Raw genomic sequence first — 23,781 nt, 5'->3', positions numbered from 1 at the left:
TCGACAATTCATCTTTATTTCAAAACGATTAATATTTATATAAAAGACGATAAACGTACCATCAGTTTCCATGTTCTTTCGTTCTTATTACAAAGAACACTCAGAATAGGGTGTGGTTCAACAATAACACGTACTATACCTGTCTGACCAGACTGACAGTCAGCACTCACCAATGTGTACGATGAAGCGTAAACACTCATGCTGCTGCGCAGGCACTAAGACGTGTTTCTAACTGTCAGCACTAAGTACAAGTAGTGCACAGCACTTATACCATACTAACACCGATTTCTGATATGCAGTGCCACTGAGATACAATTGTTGCTGTCATTTGCTTTGTCACATTTGTACTGTTTAGTATTTCCTGTAATGAGTCATACTACGAACCCAGTGGGCATATGGACTTCATACCAGTGCCCTTCTGTTATCACTAGCTAGAAACTGAACATTTTGAAAAGGAAAATCAAGATATATTTTGTGTGTAATTATTCACCGCCACCTTCAAACATGGGTCTACGAATGTATGTAGTATGCGCATTCACTACAAATATCCTTTAATATCTATGTGTGTGTAATGATATGGGTGTGTTCTAAACTTTCATGGGTAACCATATCGAAAATAAAGTGTGACTGGGATTTCAAGAAGATGAAGAGGCCACTGTGTGAAAAGTGATTCACAGTAATCTTCGGCACGTTGGCCTACTGCCCTCATCGTAATGCACAAAATAATTTACCAAATGGAAAACGTATAAATACTCCTTTAACAAAGAACAATACGTCGATATTCTAAAAAAAACAACTGATAATGTTTAAAAAAGAAAGAAAAAAAAAAAAGTGGAATGACATCGTACTATCTGTGTCGGAGACTCGTAGGTGAACTATTTGTTTCACCAAGCTCATTCACCACTCACTAATCAACTTGGGCCAGTGATTCCCGCCTGAGCCAGTCATGACTCATGACAACTTCGGCATACAAAATCCTCGCGCTCAAAACACAGAAACTAAAAACTACATTGAAAAATTATTGTAAGATAATCTTCACACGGTGAAGATGCAGTTAACTTAAAAGTCTAAAGTCACAGAAAATTCGTACTGTATTTTTAAGGAATTGTACAGTCTCTTAAACTAAACCTGCATCCTTGGCCATGCCGTAGAAGATGGTGCTGGTATCTTTCAAAAGAGAACCTGGGGTGTCGAATTCTTTGATTCTTCCTTTGTCGAGAACGAGCACTCTGGGAAATGAGAGAAAGCATTTGTTAAATGGCAATCCACTTGGATACAACATCATTCTGAACACACAATGCAATAAACGGGACAAAAATAAAATGCAATTTTAACCTTCCACTAGATAAATTACTCTTGAGAGAGAGAGAGAGAGAGAGAGAGAGAGAGAGAGAGAGAGAGAGAGAAGAGAGAGAGAGAGAGAGAGAGAGAGAGGTAAATTTAAAAACAAGAGTCGTTGAAAATTGTTGACACCGGTCGTTAGCTCGTTAATGAGCCAGGTGATGAAGAAAGAGGGCAGTTAACTCCAACTGAAGATGAACCCAGGGTAGGGTTCGAAAGCTTTTTGTAAAGTCTTAAAAATTATACACGGACTCTTAACACTTTGTATTATTGTGGACCCTTTAGAACATTATATATACTCTCGCGATAGAGTTTTTCCTTATTATTATTATTATTATTATAATAATCATTATTGTTATTTTGGATTGTAGGCCATGAGCCTACGGTAGCCGTTGCAATAGATCGAGGATGTTCAGATGGATGTGTGGAGTAACGAAGAGAGAAGGGATAAGAATTAAATATCGGGATCAGCAAAGTTCACTGTAGCATCAAAGCCCAAGAGTCAAAACTGAGATGGTCTGGCCACCTGGTGAGAAGAGGAAATGACGGGCAACATGTTACTCAAGAGATCATGGAAAAGGCAGGAGAGGAGGGACTATGAGAAGAGTGTAAGATTGCACTCGATAAGAAATGAGAGATAAAGGGGTTGCTTCGGCTTGTTATCTACGAGTCACCTACTCCGAAGTGCTAGTACTATACACCGCAGGGTAAATGTAAAGTAGGCGGCCGCACGAAGATATCGTTTATGAATGAAATAATCTGTCGACCGCACATGATAGAAATGGGGCTATAACAAACCAGAGTAGTACCGAGACAAAGTAATAGACGGTGGGAAGACACAAGATAGTTATACCTGACAAAGATTTATCATAAACAGCAGCCATGGCCATAGATTAAGCTGAGAAGAAGAAGAAAATATTTTTAACTATTTCCTTTACAGTGGGTGACTCAGATGATGCTAGTTTTCCGATTCAAAGCTATTCTTTGAGGATGAAGTTGACAGCCTTATACCCTTCATCCTGGCTGCAAATCATGTAGTCTACTAACTATCAGGTATCTAATTCATGACTTGGGTTTGTTAAGGAAACCAGTGTAAATCATAAATTTGAAGAAGGTTGAGCTAGATTTGATATTTCACAAAACGTCCTCGCTAGAATAAATCGGCTTTATGCCAACAAAAGCACTTTCCTGAGGTCAGCATAATCTAAAATGAGAAAGGGGAAAGGTCCCAGCTACCTACCTTGTGGAATCCATGATGGTATTCAATCTATGAGCGATAGTAAGTACGGTACACTCGGCGAACTCCCTACGGATAGTCTCCTGAATGAGCGCGTCCGTTTCCAGATCGACGGCGGCTGTGGCTTCGTCCAGGATCAAGATGCGGGTTTTGCGAAGAAGAGCCCTGGCCAGGCACACCAGCTGTCTCTGGCCGACGCTGGAGAGACAGAGAAATAGCATGTATAAGAGAAATAAAGCTCCTTCTCTACACTGGAAGTGCCCATCAATCACAGTCGACTAGCCATCAAGAGCATTATCCACTGCTCAGGTCAACAGTTATATTATATATATATATATATATATATATATATATATATATATATATATATATATATATATATATTTTAAGCCAGTAGAACAGGCCACTAGTGGATTCAGGGGGTGGGGGTGGCGGTGCAGCTGGGTACGCGTCCCACATGAAAAAATAAAAATAATAATAGTAATATTGAAGATTTAGATAATAATAATATAAATATAAAAAATGGGATTAAAATATATATTATAGAAATAATAAAATTTAGAGAAAAAATCATGATAATAATATGGATCGGTTATATATATATATATATATTCTATATATAATATATATATATATATATATATATATATATATATTATTAGATATATGTACATATATATACGTATATATATATATATATATATATATATATATATATATATATACTATATCTATATATGAATTGGTGGGTCCCCTAGAAATTTTTATGGATTGGCTAATAAAGCAGCATACTACCTGTTTATAGTCCTGGCCCAGAGAAAATCAACGAAAGAAGGAAAAAAAACACTGTGATAAAAGGGTAGCAATAAATCTGCATCTTAAAACAAGAAAAGTTATATTAATGTCATAGAAAAAAAAGAGCAAAAAAATGCAGCTGCACATTACAGGGAGATAGTTAAACAGAAAAAAAAAGATATTTTACTTGTCCTCTTTGCCACCATCCCACATAGTAAATATTCCATAGTAAATATTCAACTAAAATATTCTTTCGCAATTTTCGAAGTATAATATTCGTCATTCCGAGTAAATATTCCACTAAACTATTCTTTCGCAATTTTCGAAGTATAATATTCGTCATTCCGAGTAAATATTCCACTAAACTATTCTTTCGCAATTTTCGAAGTATAATATTCGTCATACTGAGTAAATATTCAACTAAAATATTCTTTCGCAATTTTCGAAGTATAATATTCGTCATTCCGAGTAAATATTCAACTAAAATATTCTTTCGCAATTTTCGAAGTATAATATTCGTCATACTGAGTAAATATTCCACTAAAATATTCTTTCGAAATATAATATTGATCATACTGAGTAAATATTCCACTAAAATATTCTTGCAAAGTATAATATTGATCATACTGAGTAAATATTCCGCTAAAATACTCTTTTGTAATTTTCGAAGTATAATAATGATCATACTGAGCAAATGTTCCACTAAAATATTCTTGCGAAGTATAATATTGATCACACTGAGTAACCATACAGCTAAAATACTCTTTCACAATTTTTAAAGGGTAAATACTCACCCAAAATATTCTTTCGTAATTTTCAAAATATAACACTGACCGTACTGAGTGTTTAACATTCGGCCAAAACATTCCGTGGTTATAATCCAACGTTTAAAAGACCAAAATGAGCTACGACCTGAAGGCAGGACCTACCTGAGGTTGTCCCCTCCTTCAGCCACCTCGAACTGCAGTTGATTGGCCAATCCGGAGACGAACTCCTTCAGGTGTGAGTGCTCAAGAGCCGACCACACCTGGTCGTCGCTGTAGCTGTTGAACGGATCTAGATTCATTCGCAGAGAACCGCTGAAGAGAACTGGGTCCTGTGAAGATTGCAAGGAAAGGAATTATTATTATCATTATTATTATCTGAACTGACTATGGAATTTAAAAACCCAAGCACTGGGAAATTGACGGCAAAAGGTTTGGAAGTTGTAACAGGAGGAAAACCTAGTTGCGCTATGAATCAATTGTTAGGAGAGGGTGGAAAGTAAGATGGAAGAAAGAGAATATGAAAGGAAGCACAGTAAAAGGGACGAAATGGGTTGTAGCTAGGGGCCATGGGCACGCTTCAAAGAACCTTCAGTAATTTCTACAGTGCACCGCATGTAAATATCTATTAGGAATATGTAAGTAAATCTATACCACTGGATTTCTTTACCATTTTAGTGACTCATGCTACGATGACATTATTTTTATTATTATCATTATTTATTTTTATTTTATTTTATCATTTATCTATTTATCTATTTATTTTTTATTCTTTTTTTTTTTGTCCATCGCCATCTTATTCGACTGGGTGGGTTTTCTTATAGTGTGGGGCTCCGGGTTGTATCCTGCTTCCTTAGGAGTCCATCACTTTTCGTACTATGTGCGCTGCTTCCAGGAGCATACTTATTTATTATTATTATTATTATTATTATTATTATTATTATTATTATTATTATTATTGACCCTCTGTTCAGCATGTTCTGTTAAAAAAAATGGCAGCATCCGCAGAAATGATTTTATACAAGAGCTGTTCTGTTCCTCTAACTAGTCTCTTTTCTCAAAGACTGACATCTGCTAAGGCTTTGCATTAAAATCAATTCCGCTGACACTGCCATTCTTTTGAAAAGAACATATTAATAACATTATTATTAACAAGGCAAAGTCCCTATTATCTCTTAAATGAACGCCATATTTTTTGGATGCTGGAATTTCTAGTCAGTGATTCCTGTTGGCCTGTTTCATATGAATAGGGCTAATAATAAGTATCAAGACCTGAAAATAGAAATAAGAAGGATATGGGATATGCCAGCGGAAACTGTATCCATAATCATGGGAACACTAGGCACGATCCCAGGATTCCTGAAAAGGAATCTGGAAAAACTAGAGGCTGTAGTAGCTCCAGGACTCATGCGTGTGTGCTCCTAGAAACAGCGCACATAGTAAGGAAAGTGATGGACTCCTAAAGAGGCAGGATGCAACCCGGAACCCCACACCGTAAATACCACCCAGTCGAATTGGAGTACTGTGATAGAAAAATATATATACGTAAATATGTATGTATATATATATATATATATATATATATATATATATATATATATATATATATATATATAATGTCTTAACTTGATTTGTGAAAATTCAGCTATAAAGGGACGTTCGAGTGGTTGGACAGCAAGGAAACAAGCACACAACCAAGAAAGCATGTCATTACCATACACGAAATATTTTAAATGACAGAAGGATAATATCTTCGAAGTCTCACCTGCGGGATGATCGTCAGTCCGCCTCGCAAATCGTGGAGGCCGATTTTGCCTATATCGACGCCATCGATGGATATGATGCCACCGGCCGGTTCGATGATACGGAAGAGAGCCAGAGTGAGCGAAGACTTTCCGGCCCCCGTACGGCCCACTATTCCGATCTGTGAGATTAGGGAAAGGATGCTAGATAAGAGATTTTTCATTCTTTTTCATAAATGTTCGTAATGTACAGGGTGGTTCGAAAATTCTTGTTACCCCCACCATAAAGTACCAACAATAGAGGTACAAGTATATAGCAATAATACAAATTACATATCCTGGATTCAGTTTATTCTTTTTACCCCTAAATATTATTTTAATTTCCACGATTTTTTGTCCTAATATTGCTTCATTTTTTTAATTTCAGGTGGCTGATAGCAAATAAACTGAATTCAATACATCTTCTTCTCTATTACTATATTACTTGTTCTTCTATTGTTTCAGTGTTCTTATTACGTTCTATTGTTCTTACAGTGAATAAACTGAATCCAGGATGTGTATTTTGTATCATATGCAATACTTGTACCTCTATTGTTGGTACTTTTTGGTAGGGGTACCAAGACTTTCGAACCACCCTGTACATGCACACGCACACGCACACATACTCTCTCTCTTCTCTCATCACTCTCTCGTGCGTCAACACCACACACACACCACACACACACACACACACACACACACACACATATATATATATATATATGACTATATATATACTATATATATATATACATACATATATATACATACATATATATCCAATGCAGCACAAAGGAACACTTACTTGAGAATATCCTTAAATCAACGGTAAAAAAGTAAAGTGAAACTGGAGACTTAAACTTGAAAATGTAGAATAAACTACGAAAGTACTACCTTTTCCAAGTCCCCAGTGTCACTTATATATGTAAATAAATATATTTATTATGAAGCAAGTCAAATGGCGTAGACTACCTTCTCTCCTCCTTGGATGTCACAATGAATGTCTTTGACGACCAGGATCCAATCCTTCTCTGTACCTCGTGGAGTAGTTTTCGAATTTCACCAGTCCGCGGTCGGGCCAGCTCTGGAAATAGAGGAACTCGTGAGACTTCATCATGACCATCAGTTTTTCGTCTCTTAGCCCAAGTATTATCTACAGAGAGAGAGAGAGAGAGAGAGAGAGAGAGAGAGAGAGAGAGAGAGAGAGAGAATCCGCAGTTTTTCGTAAAAGATTGTTTTCCCACAACTTGTATTTTATGGAAATGAAATAACGTTTTGAGTGTGTGTATGAGAGAGAGAGAGAGAGAGAGAGAGAGAGAGAGAGAGAGAGAGAGAGAGAGATTTTCCTCAATGTTCTATATTACCAATGAGAAGTAGTAGTAGAAAAGAGAGAGAGAGAGAGAGAGAGAGAGAGAGAGAGAGAGAGAGAGAGAGAGAGAGAGAGAGAGAGAGAGGATTTTTTCGTAAAAGAATGTGTTCCCACAACTTGCATCTTATGGAAATGAAATAATGTTTTGAGTGTGTGTATGAGAGAGAGAGAGAGAGAGAGAGAGAGAGAGAGAGAGAGATTTTTCCTCTAATGTTTCTATAAATACCAAGGAGAAGTAGTAGTAGTCGTATAGTAGCGGTCAGAAAATAAGAGAGAGAGAGAGAGAGAGAGAGAGAGAGAGAGAGAGAGAGAGAGTTCCCACTCATCAGAACTCGACATAGAATTCAGGAAAACTGCCTTCAATATGATAGAAAACCTTAAGAGATGCACATACCTCATCCAAATTTAAAACCCCATCCCAATCCTAACAGCCCCCCCCCCCCCCCCCCACCCCCCCCCCCCACCCCCGCCCTTCCCTCTAACAAAAAAACTAAATCTAACCAATTTTTCTTTGGCTACTTGCTACGGTAATCTCACCGAGGTCCATCCCTATGTTTCGAGAGATCTCGTAGGCGGTCTTGGATGAAAGATAACTTGAGGTAACTTTCGTCTTCCGTTGTTTCAGCATTTCCTCACCACAGGTATTATTTTCTTTGATAAATTACAATTGCCCGTGTTTTTCCTTTATAACTAATGTCAGGTTAGACACCTGAGCCTTTCTTTCTACGTAGGGGATGACGCTTTGATTTATAGACCAATCAGAAAAGAAGATCAGGGAAAGAACCACTCGTTAAACCCTAATAAAACTCAGGTGATATCTTAATTCATCGCATCCTTACCTTAGGCGGTTTGTTGTCCGGTATATCCCAGGGGGCCTCTTGCGGTGTCTCGGTATACTCTTTGATACGTTCCACAGCCACGATGTTCGTTTCCACGTCTGACGTCATTCGTACGAGCCACGTCAAGATTTGAGTTACCTTGAGAATTAGGAAATAAGTGAATGAATGAATACAATCTTCATACATTCGTCTAGGAGTCAATCAATAGAACTTTTTCCTGAGAAAGACTGATTAACCTTGACTGACTTCAGGCAAAGATTAATTACCGATAACCATTAATGATTGCTCCAGATGTATTGAAAGATAAGTATAATCTATATCATCATCTTAGAGGCATGTGAAGGGTCAGTGAATGTTACAGAATTCCTCTAGAATTGTTATTTAGTTATATAATAGAAGATAAGAATTCTTCTACATGTATGAAACCCAGAGGACAACATACGGTGCGGCCAAAGTGAAACATGTCTTAAACGCATGTTGGTAACTTGTTGCACACACGTCACATAAAAGTTGAGTGCAATTCAACGACTTATTGGTAGTTCTATCAATTGCTTCGTGTGATTATCCAGACTTTGCCCAATATTCATTGCCTGCTAGCACTCACTAACTATACTCGATTTTTTTTTTTCATCTGTCCACCCGCCTGTGGTGCTCGCGCATGGTAACACTGCATCCCAGGCTTTAAATAGTTACACTATGTGTAAGTTTTAGGTACATAAAAGGATATCTGGGTGTACATTTGCAACTGAAAAGTATTTTAATAATTTATTGTATGCGAATTAAACCATTAATATTCGATTAAAACACTTTTCAGTTGCGCAAATGTACACCCAGATATCCTTTTATTTACCTAAAACTTACACATAGCGTAACTATTTAAAGCCTGGGACGCAGTGTTACCATGCGCGAGCACCACAGGCGGGTGGACAGATGGAAAAAACCGAGTATAGTTTCAACGTGTTTGCGGTCAGTATGCGATAAGCTACTGACTTGGTTTAACTATTTTACTGTAGCTTGGATACACCCTAACACAAACACAAGAAAAACTTCGAACCACTTACAGACAGAGCGTAACTGACAGAGAACCCGACCAACCCGCTGCTTATGGTATCTCTGCTCATGACGGCGAACAGAGCGGCGAAGAACGTCAGAATGTTGCCAATGAACTCCAGGCGAATGGACAGCCACCTGGAAATGAACGAAGCTAGGTATAAGATATGGACTCAAGTTCACTTCCACTACTCATTATTATTATTATTATATTATTATTCAGAAGATGAAACTTATTCATATAGAACAAGCCCACAGGAACTAATGACGAAATTCAAGCTTCCAAAGAATATGGTGTTCATTAGGAAGAAGTAATGCGAGGTAAAGGGAAATACAGTAAGATGAGACTTCACTTATAAAAAATAAAAAATTAAATTAATACATTAACAAACATAAAATTGTATTAAAATATATCAAACTTCTGATAGGAAGAAAATATTACTGCTGCTACTTATATACTGTGCCTCCAACGAGCATTAATCCTTATGGTTTAACGCAAATGATGAGTATAACTCTTCTCGAATCCTCCGGTTCTCTTCGCCAAAACCAGAGCCCTCTCTGACTCTCTGAATGTCTTCAGAGACTTCAGACCTGGGCACTTTCTTAACAGTCTGACGTCTTTGCAGTAACACAAACATTACACTTCACAGTCGTACTCAGTGCCCTGACTTGAACTGATGATTTTGTATGTCAATATTCATTTGTTGGCAAATTTGCCTTTTTTTTTATTGATAAGAAACCTACTTGAGAGGTTCCTTACCTGTTCGCTATCACGTTGGGGAAGTAAACTGATCTTGGTTGTCAGGTCAACGACGGGGGGGGGGGTGGCTCACTCTGACGTCCGTTGATAAACTTGATGTTCTTCTCTGTTGAAGGCCCGCACTGTGGAAGCACCTGGGAAAAGAAGGTTCTCCTCTCGTGAATCAGATATAAACGTACAAAGCCCTCATACACACACATATATATATATATATATATATATATATAATATATATATATATTATATATATATTTGTGTGCGTGTGTGTGACTGGGAAAAATTTTCTGTTACAACAGAATTCCATCTAATCAAAGGAGCCCAAAAAAACGCCAAAACATAGAGAGAAAATTCTATATTTCAGAGACTGCTGTCTCTCTCTTCAGGTAGATGAATGAGAAAAGTTACAGAAAAGGTGGTATTTATACCTCTGAAGAGGGAGACAGCAGTCTCTGAAATACAGTATTTTCGCTCTATATTTTGGCGTTTTTATGGGCTCCTTTTATTAGAGGTATATATATGTGTGTGTGTGTGTGTATATATAAAGGAATCACGAAAATAAAAAACATGATGATCTACAAAGACAACTTCCACGAAGGAGAGAAAAAATGCAGTTCTGCATGGCCTCTCGACTTCTTGCCTTTTACTTAGCAGACTAAGTAAAGAACAAGAGGTCGAAAGGCCTTGCAGAACGCCATTGTTTCTCTTCTTTCGTGGAATTTGTCTTTATTTTATACACAAATTTCTGACTCACATCGAGATCAAACCCAATTCTCTCAAATGAAGGGGAAGATCACTACCAATTGACCCACACAAGTCATAAATGAAGCTGGAACATAAGTACTTCTGTGCCCGAGGTCTTTCCTGGGCAGGCTGCTGCCTGACAAACCAGCGAGTTTTGCCCAACGTCCCTACCCACCAGTGACCCAGTTGCTAACATTCCACTTAAATGACCCCTTCAGCGCAAATATGTATACATACACACACACATATATCTACATTTATTTATCAATATATATACACATATAGATATACTCACATAAATACATATAAACATCAGTTGCCTAAATAAAGCTAAACCCAAACCTTGGATAGTCTCTTGAAAATGCGAATAAATTGGAGACCTCGACACAGATTCCAAGCGCTTGAGTTGTCGTGACGAGGACACATATAAGACCTGTAAAAGAAGACATAACAATGAAAAAAGATCCTTTATTATATACAAGGAATTTAAAAAGCACATTGTTCAAGCATATATTGCAAGGTAAGACAGGGATGAATCCTAAATGAATTGGACAACTGGAAGTTGGTGCAAATTAACAGTCAGAAAGTAATGCCAATAGTACGTAACTGATTGGTCACTGCAAAAACCCTTTAGTATTGTTTCGACAGTATACCTCAAATATCACTGCAAGCGGACGACCGTATGGTGTCGTCACTCACAGAAAAAATAAATAAAAGGCTTCCAGATTGGTTCATCCAGTACCCTTTTTTCTACAAGTACTATCTTGGTCAGTGTTCCATTGACTTTAAATAGAAAGTTTCCTTCGCCTTTCACAAATTGCCTAAGCAATACTGCTTCTTTCCCTCTTCTGCACAGCCGTGGAATTTTCTCCCTGATTATATAATCCATCCTATTTACAAAATTGCATCTATCATTTCCTTCATAATTATATTACATGTGATGTATAATCTGCTCTCTTTGAGAGGCAATGTATTATTCATTACATGAGCCGACATTATGCGCCTTAACAATTCTCTGTCTTTTCTTACCAATTCCTATAACATTCCCTCTTTTGTAGAGCAAGTCCCCCCACTACATTATGGGACAGACCCGCCCTAGTACCACTTCTTATTTATAGTAATAGCTTACCTGTCCCACAATTATCTCCATCAAAGAAATAAGAAATGTATCATTTTACCTAGACACTAGACCTTGATCTTAACTTCTCTCCATCAAAGCAATGAGAAATATATCATTTTACTTTGACCCAGAATCTTGACCTTAAATTTCGTTCATCAGAGAAATAAGAAATGTATAATTTTACCTATACTCTGTTTTTTTCCATCTGTCCATCACCTGTGGTGTTTGCGCATGGTAACACTGCGTCCGGGCATTAAATAATATCCTATTTCGAATATCAACGGTGTAATTCGCATACAGTAAATTATTAAAACACTTTTCAGTTGCAAATGTACACCCAGATATCCTTTTATTTACCTAAAACTTACACATAGCGTAACTATTTAAAGCCCGGGACGCAGTGTTACCATACACAAACACCACAGGCGGATGGACAGATGGAAAAAAACAGAGTATAGGCACTAGACCTTGATCTTAACTTCTCTCCATTAAAAGTAATGAGAAATATATAATTTTACTTTGACCCTGGACCTTGCCCTTAACTTACCTGGACGAAGTAATAGATGATCATGGTGGGTACAATGACCGCTAAGAAGATCGGCGTCGCATAGATGATGGCTACGAATGTCGATACGACCTTTTGTAACGAGAGATTTAGATCAGATAGAAATTACATGATAATGTAATAAAGCAGACTGCGTGTGTGTGTGTGTTACATGTTGATCATTCTAATGTGTTAATATTAATAGCTTTAAAAACATGGATAGGGCATATGAAGGACTCGAAAGTTATACCATACATGATAGAGCAATAATATATATATATAATATATATACACACACACAACACCACACACACACACACACATATATATAATATATATTATATATAATATATATATACATATACACGTATGAGTATATTTGTGTATATATATGTGTGTGTGTGTGTGTGAAGAGTATATTTATGTGTATATATATATGTGTGCGCGCGCATGCGTAAATACACACACACACACACGCACAATAAATTCAGAAGATAAACCTATTCACATGGAACAAACCCACAGGGGCCATACACTTGAGATTCAAGCTTCCAAAGGATATGGTGTTCATTCGAAAGAAGTTACAGAAAGAGATCAGTTATTTAAAAAAAAACATAAATCAATAAATAAACGGAAAAAATGGAGGTAAATTGTAGTAGGGTAGTAATGCATCGCAATTTCGTTTGAATTACTGCCTCAAAAACACTGATCCAAGCGATCATTGTTGCTTCAAATAGTGGTGTCATTCTTGCGCATTCCCTCAGCGTTACGCAATTACTAATCAGCGTAAGTTTGGAAGCAAGACTAAATGACGCAGAAGAACGACCATTTCCTCTGAATCAACAAAATTTTTTCTCACAGAAACAGTAAAATGAAAGGGAGTGGCGATGTTACAAAACATGAGATTATAACAGAATCGTGTCCACCAAAGTTACATACTTAAGAATTTGGAACTGGGATCTTCAGAGATTCATAGTTACGTCGTGATAAAATCAACAAACACTTGAGGAAGGTGTTCAAAAATCTGCTTTTTCTTTTGCATATCATTGCAAGTTATTTATATAATTTTGTATTTTTGTTACATATTCGAGTCCATGTTTCAAGATTATCTTTTTTCCAACGGTGGAGGCTCTTGAGCCCCGTGGTTAACCAGCACATCATGACGTCATTGTGGATTCTTGAAACAAGCCACACTTTTCAGATATCTGAAGAATCCCAGAAACAGGAACTATAAAAGCACAGTTCTACTTTTGACCCATTTCATTACCTGCAAGTATCTACAGCATGCACCTGCACAGCAATATCAATAAAAATAAAAAATATATATACGTACATTTAAAGCGTTTACGTTATCTACATAACCACGAAAAAAAAACATATGTTCCCATATAGCTACAGAAACGATACGATCTACATTAAACGTTCCATGAAATACTCCTATACATTCCTAGAATGTGTACAACTGAATCACGAAAGTTTGGAACGTGATAAATGCATAAATAAAGATATAAGGCACGATGGAAAGTGAAACACTGGAGTAGCTAGAAGATCTTTCAACTTACGTCCTTTACTTAGCTTAAGCCACGAAGGAAAGTGAAACACTGGAGTAGCTACAAGATCTTTCGACTTACGTCCTTTACTTAGCTAAGTTAAGGACGTGAGTCGAAAGATCTTGCAGCTACTCAAGTGTTTCACTTACCTTCGTGGCTTATACCTTTATTTATGCCTAGAATGTGTATCATCTCCATCACAAAACCACAAGCTCCCCTATGCACCTACAGTTACAGAACATGCATTAAGCTTCAAGTAATCACACGAATCCAAGGCATCGCACATTCCCAGCGTACACGGAAACAACATACCGACAAAAAGCACATAAGCCACGACCGCAAGGCCATCGGCAACACGTTGTCCATCGTATCCACATCTTTTCCGAACCGGTTGATCAAGCGTCCCGTGGGGTTCGTGTCGAAGAAGGCCATGGGGAGGCGGAGCATGTTCCCCAACAGGTCGTTGTGCAGGAGCTTCGCCGCGTTCAGAGTGCTAAAGGACATGATAAAGGACTCGGCCAGGACACAGATGGCTGTTGGACAGACATGACAGTTATTTAATTGATTTGCGAGTTTGACGCTGTCAAACCAAACACCAGGGCACTTCCCGTCATCCAGAGCTTAGGATGATAGTGAATAGAGGGAGTTGGAGTGGTTGGACAGTCAGGTAAAAAGATCCAAAAAATAAAGGAGCGGAAGAATTAGGATTTAAAGCTGAAACCGGAAAAAAAAACACCGGTGCACTAAGATACTGAAGAAATGAAACGGGAATGGAGGTAAGTAAAAGGCTAAAAGGGGGGGGGGGGCAGCTAGAGGCAAAAAGGTTACTGCAAACACCATTTACTAATGTCTACAATACTCCACGTGAAGTGCACTGATGGCACTGCCTCCCACGGGAATTCTTATTAAAAGCTGCGCCACTTAAGCATGTTTTACAAGATCTTACAGCATCTTTGGTGCCAACTTTGCAAATATCAGCCAATACTGAAGCAGTTACAAATTATCATAATAGTGCGGCACTGCGCTAGTGAAGATATACGCTCAAATTTTAAACTAACAAGGCAAAATGGTGGTTAGTTGGTGCAAAATTTGGTGACAAGATGCTGAAAGATTCCAGGCAACCAACTCCTCTAAAACTGCCTGAAAAGAATCAAGTGTTTCATTACAGAGAACAGTTAGTGGCACACTCCCACAAATAAATCATCAGTCAGTGTAGTTCACTTTTCACTATAAGCATACACCATCATATACTTGTAACCTTCTGTAGATTCCCACACACAATACAAATGAATACTGGACATTTCATGTAAAACTCAGAGTATGGTCAGTCTACCATATGTCAAAACAAATAAGCAAAACACGGAGCCCCACAATGGTTAATACAAAATACAGACGCCATTTGCAACTCGAAGTCCCCCGATCAGTTTCGTCGAAGGAAATTGGTCCTTACCGTCAACAAACACGCGAGCCATGACTTAAAATTTGATGGGAGCATCACATCTACCGTGTCCAGATCTTTGGCAAATCTATTGACCAGGCGTCCGACAGGCGTGACATCAAAAAAGGACATTGGACTTCTCAGGACGTTTGTCAATAAATTAGCGTGAAGAGCCGATGAGGCAAATATCGTTCCTCTCGTTGATATAAGAGATTGGAACATTGTAGTTATTGCTGCAAGAAACCGAAGAATTGTTATGCTTCATAGGCCTATACATCCCCTGGCATCCAACTTTGAGTCTAAGGGTACTTTTGAGTCTAGGAGTATTTTCAACCTCTCAGTCTGTCAAGTGTGCCGTAACGTTCATGGCCTTAGACCTCCGGCTTCCAATATTGAATTACTAAGATACTCAAAAATACTCTGCCTACCAGCCGTGTAATGCTTAAATGTGGTTAAACCTACAGGCTTCTAATATTAACATGAGAAGCTACCCTAAAACATCTCCAACAAGCTCCCAATATTGATTCTAAAGGCTACTCCTTAAACATTCAGTTTACCAAACATCTTATTTGTTAGGCATTCAGACTGATATGTAAGGCTGATGAATTTATAGATAATCATGCTTTCAATATTTAGGCTGAGGGTTTCTCAGGCGTTCTGTCAACCAGCTGTGTACAGGTGACAAAGAACCTTAATTAAAATATAAAGAGTTTGTTATCGGTAAACTTAAGAAAATTTATAACCAATGTATCAAGTAACGCTCAGTAATGAGAGCCATTCTAACTTCAATAAAAGTAGGAACTGAAATCGGGTTCGTGGAATTTCATTTGACAACTACAATTTACACGTTCTGAAAAACTAGTTTTTCTTTGGTGAAGAATAACATTGAATGAAACTCACTTTTAAAAAATCAATATCATTCATTGCCAGGCATTTCAAATATTATAGTTACTCATATACTTCTCCAATGAGTAATCTCGTCCATAAGACACAGCTTAAATACTATTTTGATAACAGAATTAGATCTGGTTTCGGAACCCTACAGAGTAATGATTAAAAAGGGAGCTTTGTCTGTCTGGTATTCAGGAGTGTACATCAAGTCAAATAAATTCAAATGTTATTCTGGAAGCTCTTTCCAGGTAGTACCATTTCCTTTAATAAATCTTTCTGTAAGGTGATTTTCTAAGTGCACTCACGTGGTACACTCGACAAGAAAACTGAAGATACAGTTTTCATTAGCTTTCGTTCATCCAATTTCCCATTTGTTTTTACTGAAAAGACATAGTATCGCTAAATTTACTCTAGAATATAAAAATACACTGGAAATTATATCATATAAGTTAAAACTGCAAAACAAAACCGTTCAGATACTTAAAAACACGATATATGTCCGAAGTCATTGGAATTTCTCAGATGGATTCGTTCATAGAGATCTGGTAGATAGAATGTGAATTTCTGATTTTAGTACTAGGTATCACGACGACAATATTTACTCGTTTTGCTTCATGAACGGGGATATATTGCATTATCGTAAGTGGTGAATGCAATTATTTTAGTTTCTACAAACTTATGTTTGTATTCCAAAGCGATTAAAGTTAGCTGACGTCAATGGCACTCAATGTTGCGACGGCTAAGGTAGGTTGAACAAATCTAGTTGCATCCGCAAGAGCGTTTTCTATGATGTGAGGAGGAGCCCTAAAACTTCGAGCGGGAAAGCGCAAGTCACTATTTCACACTTTGATTACTTTGACGTTGACATGGATCGAATGCTAGTTGCTGTTTACAAAGCTACTGTCTTTAAAGATAAATCCTAATCAAGGTTTAAGTAGCATGTCAGCTCAAAGATTTTCTGCCTATATGCTCCCATTACAAAGCAGTTCGTAGTAGCCTACAGCCCTACACGACTGCATTTCTTTGCCGCGAGTCTGAAAGATCTCCCACGATATAAAACTTTAATTGCCTGTGCAATACATATTGAGTTATTTGTGGTAATAAATATTTTTACTTAACACAGCTTTTTTCGTGAATGATTTGTGGATGAAACCTGAATTTCAAAAGTAAAGACTATATCAAGAAAGCAAGAATGACCGCACCCTGTGTCTAAAATTGTCCACGTCTTTTTACAATCTTTGAATGCTACGGCAACTGTCGAATGTAATCAGGATTAGGGTATGACTTTCTTGGAGAATTAACTTGAATATTATGATCCTTCAAATTTTATCTAGCATAGTGCCGCACGATCTTGGCAGTCATATCATATCGCGCAAGCATAGGCCTATCGATAGAGATACATAATTCATTATATTTTCTTCTGCCTTTCCCCCGTCACAAGTCCGTCACCAGTACTATAATTTCTCTCTCTCTCTCTCTCTCTCTCTCTCTCTCCACTTCTAAAGCATACTTTAAAAATATATATATTACCACTCAATCTCCCAAAGAAAATATAATGAAATTAAGTAGTTATAAATAGGCCTAAGCTTTCACATGAGCAGAATTTGCTCCTCTCTCTCTCTCTCTCCACTTTTAAAACACATTTGAAAAAATATTACCTCTCAATCTCTCAAAGTAAATATAATGAATTAAGTATCTCTATCGATAGGCCTATGCGTGCGCGCTCTCTCTCTCTATCGTCATTATTTCATTCTTTTCTGTATTGTTCCTCACGATTTCCACAAGTACTGCCCAAATTTTAAAATCCTTTCTCTCGTTTAAGATCCGTTTTTAATTACGTATGAATTTTACGTCAGTTTAGTGTCAAGCATTACTTATAAATAAGGTTTCACAGTAGGTTTTAAAAAAGGATGATCGATATTCTACCCTGAACTGACGTTACCAAACCAACATTAACGAATAATATAGAGCCTGTTTCTACATTCAAGTATAAATGATTATAGGACCTCAACAGAATCTTTATGGTGTAAAGTTGATGGAAATCTAGAAAGCAACAAACGCTATGATTTTGAAGCTCCGCCCCCTTTCAAGAGTTGCCAGGTGTGGCATTATTGAACAATAGCTATATGTCTGAAGATTTTAAAAAACTGTATCTTAAGTTTCCTTGCCGAGTGTACCTACTCCAGTACGGCGGCCAAAAGCATTAAATACAATAACACATACTTAAATACTTAGTGGCCGGTAAATAGTCACAGAAAAAAGTCATAATTTTGGCGAGAAAAAAAAAAAGTCACATTAATTTATGTTGTGGCAATTAAAACAATATTTTGGATCTTTCTTAGACAGTGACCCCGAGTGGTTTTCGAGGGTCGTTATCTAGGACTAATATTTACAGTCTTATGTTTATGTTATTGCGGTGTTCCCTATGGGCTTGTACTTAAAAGATTAATGTGGCTTTTTTTTCCTGTGACTTTTTTTTTATCTGAATTCAATTATTAAGCTTCTGCCACTTACCAAAAGTGCTTTTGCTCACCGGGTGTTAAATAAAACAATAAACCTTTTAAGCTTAACAAACTCCCAGTCATTTACCTTGAACGGCTCCCAGAGCACCGTACACTCCCAAATATTTGTCTCTGACTGCTGGGTCTTGCGTTTCATCGGTGACGTTCTCGTTCGACCAGGCAGTGAGCCACATATTGGATCCTACTGTGGCTACTTGGGAGAGTATGCCGAATAGGAAAGTCAGGGTCACTACCACCACTCCGACAGCTTTGATGTAATAAACGTAGACGTATCCTGAGACCTGCAGAAAACCAGGGACTTTGAGACGGTGTCAGTACTAATTAAGTTCCTTAAGTAAGTGTGCAGTGCATTCGAAGCTTCGGGAAATAATGAAGAAAGTATTAGATCTGCCCCTAATGAACAACACCAATAAGAGAAGAAGTACAAAAGAAATAGCAAGCACCCTTTATGAGAGCGTGATGGGTTAGCGCACCACTGCTGTCCTACTCCGTACAAGTTCCCATCCAATGAAATACATAGGAATTATTTGTAAAGTGTACAAGATAGAGATTTTTTTAAATTTGGTAAATGTAAGTCAACTTTAATAAAATTCTGCGTGTTATAGTATTAAAATGGTAAAATATTGTATATTTTCTCAAATAAAAGATAAAAACAAAAAAGTTTCCATCTAGGTAAAGTCAGTCAGTTTCTTCATTCCACTTAACTTTTCACTGAGAAATGTGTCTAAAGGTTTTAAAGCATCAATACATCAAGAGTGACAGTGACTCGTAACCTGTTACCCTTCCAGCTTCAAGAAATAAGGGAAATAATTAACCATAAATAGTGAAGAATACGTTTCCCTCCCATTCTCTTCAACGAGAAATGGGTAGAAGTGAGAAGGAGTAAAATGTAGAAGTGAGAAGGAGTAAAATAGAACAATATAGAATTCCTAGCTCCTTTCTGATTGTGACCAGTTATTTGTAATAACAATAATGAAGATGTATGACAGTAAGTATATAAAACTAAATAAATAACATGTCCTAAACTGATTCTGTCTTATTGTGGGTAGTAACAAAGATAGTGCAAGGAAAACATAATATTCCATCTTTATGCCTATTCCTGAAAGAATGACAGTTTCGTCATCTTAAAGGAAACATAATTACCTTTCTTATTTATGCCTATTGTATAATGGTGCGTCCACACAACAGAAAACATGTCGTGAACACACTTTGGACACTTTATCAAATACACATAACAAACAGAAATCATTGACTATAAGTGGGGAACGAGTCTTCCGCCAATGCTTGATAACTTTATCAGGCACTGATCAGGACTGCCATTAAGTCACTAACTTGTAATCAACCTGTTTGTGATGCGCGTGTGTGTGTAATAAATTACCAAAATGCATTTAAGACATGTTTGACTGTAGTATAGACGCACACCAAGAGCCAAAACTTACTTCCCAACTTGAGTCTAACTGTGGCAAAGTCTGAGTCTAACTGCTCCACCATAAAGCTGTGACCTCACTACAGTAATTCGTACATGCCATAAACGTGCGTTGGGGACTTACCGCATACACATTACAACAAGGCTGACAAGTCTACAACGCTGAATGGAGAAACGAACCTTTGACAAATGCTAGATAATCGTATGAAGCACTGGTTAGAACTGCCGATATGTTGTTGTCTGGAATTCAACCTGTTTGTAATGTGCGCGTGATAAGTTGCCAAGCATTTGTGAATAGTTTTATGCAGTGTGGATGCACCCTATCTTCCTTGTTTAAGCCAAATGGTAGAAAAAAACCATTATCTTCTCGAACTGAGTCTAACTGTGTCGAGCAGCTAAGAAATCATATAGCAGACAACGCTACCTTGCCAGTCTCTGCTTTCTCGGCTTCTATCAGCTTCTCGCCAGCCTTCGCCTGACGAACCGGAGTGGCTGACTTCTCCCTTGGTTTCTCGCTCTCGCTCACTCTCTTCACCCTCTGCCTGAGGCTGCCTCGCGTATTTTCGGGGCTGTCAATATTAGAATAAAAGTTCTAGAATAAAAGGTAGCCAGTGGTTGATGGATAAATAATCAAGTGAGAGTACTGAAACATGTGAAAAATGCGGCAAAGTTTCTTCGGAGCAATCGAGATTCTTTACATCGTGTAATCAAGCCCACCAAAAATAGATCTCTCTTTCGGTGGTCTAGGTATAATGCTATATGAGCCGCACCACATGAAACTTTAACCACGGCCCGGTGGTAGCCTGTCCTATATCGTTGCCAGATGCATGATTGTGGCTAACTTTAACCTTAAATAACATGAAAAATATTGGGGATAGAGGGCTGCAATATGGTATGTTTGATGAGTGGAGGCTGGATGATCAACATTCCAATACGCAGCCCTTTAGCCTCAGTAGTTTTTAAGATCTGAGGGCGGACGGACAAAGTTATCTCAATGGTTGTTACTGACTGATAAGTTTGTGATCGAGACTAATTGATGATAACAGTAACAATAATATGGAACAAAGCACAAATTGGAGAACAAATATGTTTTTAAAAATCAACATACAATTTCGGAGCGTCTCGCTTCATCTTGGGTGTCTCCACACCGAAGAGGAGAGGATGACGCTCCGAAACTGAGCATGATTAAAATATATTCATTTTCCAATCTGCGCTTATTTTTTTTTAAGTTTCAAAGTTCGATACTGATCTGATATCCTAATAACACTAATAACAAGCATCCACAATTGCTTAATGTATCTCCAAATGCCCCACCAGAACTGACCTTTTCTCTGAGTCTTGGATGCTCTCGGTCTCGCTGTCCCTCTTCTCGGACATCCGAGAGATCTGTCTCTGGAAGACCTCGTGCCCCATCTTGTCAGCCAGCTGGTTCTTGATGTCCTCCAGATCTGCGGTCGGGACGAAAGAAGAAGATGAGAGGGAGAAAAATCGTAAACAACTGTAAACAAGGGAAGATGACTCATTGACAACTTTCATTTACAATAAGAACGAAAGATAGAGATAAGAAGAACATATTTCCTTAACTATGGCTGACGGCAGTAAGAATTTGACTGAATACAGAATTTAGGCCAATGTCCAAGCACTGGGACTTATGAGGTCATTCGACGCTGGAACTGAAATTGACGGTAAAAGGTTTGAAAAAGGCGCACAGGAGGAAAACCTCACAGTTACTTTTTGAATCAATTGTTTGGATAGGGTCGAAAGTACGATGGAAGAAAGAGACTATGAAAGAAGGTACAGTAATAGGAACGAAAGGGGTTGTAGCTAAGGGCCGAAGGCACGCTGCAAGGGACCATAAGTCAAAACCTACAGTGTACCGCATGAACTGCACTGTCGGCAAACCAGAACAACAATCCGTTGATGGTTATTTTAAATTTGAAAGCCGGTTTCATTATATATATATTCGCGTTCTCAGGATTTGCGGACTCACACATTCGCAGATTCCTCTCGGGAACGTTTCCCCGCATTATTCGCGGAAAATTAGCATATTCGCTGTATTTTTCTATGAGAAATATCCATAAATTCCTGGTTTTTTATCAGTTTCATCATAATATGCACTTTTTGTGATAAAATTATTACAAAAACCTAGTATAAAAATTTGTAGTGGGTTTTTCCTGAGTTTTAACTAACAAAATAAGCTGTCTTCAGCATTTTTATAGGGGTTCCAACTATTCGCGGGTTCTAACTATTCACGGGGGGAGGGGGGGCGTCTGGTACGCATCCCTGCGATTACGGGGGATCACTGTATATAGATTTATTTATTTATACATATATATATATATATATATATGATATATATATATAAATATATATATATATATATATTCGTGTTCGTATATATATATATCCGTATATATAAAAGACTCAAAGGCAAACCTCTCCTATTCTTTCGAACTGACCTCCTTCGTCGACTTCTTCGTCCTCGGCTTTGGACAGGTACTCGAGCAGGAAATCCTGGAACTCTCCCTTCTTGGCCATCAGCTCGGCGAAGGTCCCGTGCTCTGTCACGACGCCGTTCTTCAGGACGATGATCTTGTCCACCTGCGGCAGGTAGGTCACGCTGTGGGTCACCAGGATGCGCGTCTGTTGAAGGACGACTTGGTTTTTATAGTGTCACAACTATCATCAGCGTCACTATCATTAGTGAAAAAAGGTTGTGGTGGTAGTAGTGGCAATGATATCACTATCACCATCATCATACCAGATGTAGGAAAGGTTGTAGTAGTATAGTAGTAATAATACCACTATCATTATCACCACTAGTAGGAAAGGTTGTTATGTTAGTGGTGACAGTGATACTACTATCACTATCATCAGTGGGAATGGTTGCTGTGGTAGTGGTGACAATGATACAATTATCACCATCATCATTATCATTAGTAGGAAAGGTTGTCATAATAGTGGTGACTTGATACCACTATCACTATCATTAATGGGAATGGTTGTTGTGATAATGGTGACAATGATACCACTGTCACTATCATCAGTGGCAATGGTTGCTGGGGAAGTGGTGACAATGGTACCACTATCATTATCATCAGTGGGAATGATTGTTATAGTAGTGATGACAATGATATAACTGTCACTATCATCAATGGGATAAGTTGTTGCAGTAGTGGTGACAATGATACCACTGTCACTATCATCAGTGGGAATGGTTGCTGTGGCAGTAGTGACAATAATACTATCATCATCATTATCATCCATAATAGGAAAGGTTATTCTAATAGTGGTGACAATGATACCAATATCATTATAAGAAAGACAGACAGAAGGCGAGAAAGACAGTCAGACAAACAGAGACAGAAAGGCAGACAGAATAGAGAGACAGACAGCCAGAGAGACAGAAAAGCAGACAGCATAGAGATAGACAGGCAGAGAGAATAGAGAGACAGACAGAAATAGAGACAAAAAGGCAGACAGAACAGAGATAGAGAGGGTGAGAAATAGAGAGACAGGCAGAGAGAATAGAGAGAAAGACAGAAATAGAGAGAGAGAGAGAGAGAGAGAGAGAGAGAGAGAAAGGCAGACAGAATAGAGAGAAAGACAAAAA

At 37.9% G+C, this 23,781-nt stretch overlaps 1 protein-coding gene across 1 annotated transcript in view; it reads right to left on the bottom strand.

Annotated features, from left to right (window-relative positions):
• Window positions 1-23,781, bottom strand: part of LOC135197213 (multidrug resistance-associated protein 1-like) — a 50,386-nt gene continuing 26,605 nt past the window's right edge. The window contains 17 exon segments of the mRNA XM_064224269.1: window positions 1-1,229; window positions 2,582-2,776; window positions 4,303-4,469; window positions 5,903-6,061; window positions 6,891-6,935; window positions 6,937-7,002; window positions 8,127-8,264; window positions 9,188-9,330; window positions 9,569-9,597; window positions 10,010-10,070; window positions 11,020-11,110; window positions 12,345-12,434; window positions 15,342-15,562; window positions 18,810-19,023; window positions 20,593-20,737; window positions 21,493-21,616; window positions 22,628-22,811. Of these exon segments, the coding sequence (XP_064080339.1) occupies window positions 1,118-1,229; window positions 2,582-2,776; window positions 4,303-4,469; window positions 5,903-6,061; window positions 6,891-6,935; window positions 6,937-7,002; window positions 8,127-8,264; window positions 9,188-9,330; window positions 9,569-9,597; window positions 10,010-10,070; window positions 11,020-11,110; window positions 12,345-12,434; window positions 15,342-15,562; window positions 18,810-19,023; window positions 20,593-20,737; window positions 21,493-21,616; window positions 22,628-22,811 (2,184 nt within the window). The 3' untranslated portion in view covers window positions 1-1,117.

The sequence above is a fragment of the Macrobrachium nipponense genome, chromosome 18, assembly GCF_015104395.2.
Source record: "Macrobrachium nipponense isolate FS-2020 chromosome 18, ASM1510439v2, whole genome shotgun sequence".
NCBI lineage: Eukaryota > Metazoa > Arthropoda > Malacostraca > Decapoda > Palaemonidae > Macrobrachium > Macrobrachium nipponense.
The sequence above is the reverse complement of the archived record's forward strand: the minus strand, read 5'-3'. Positions and strand labels throughout refer to the sequence as shown.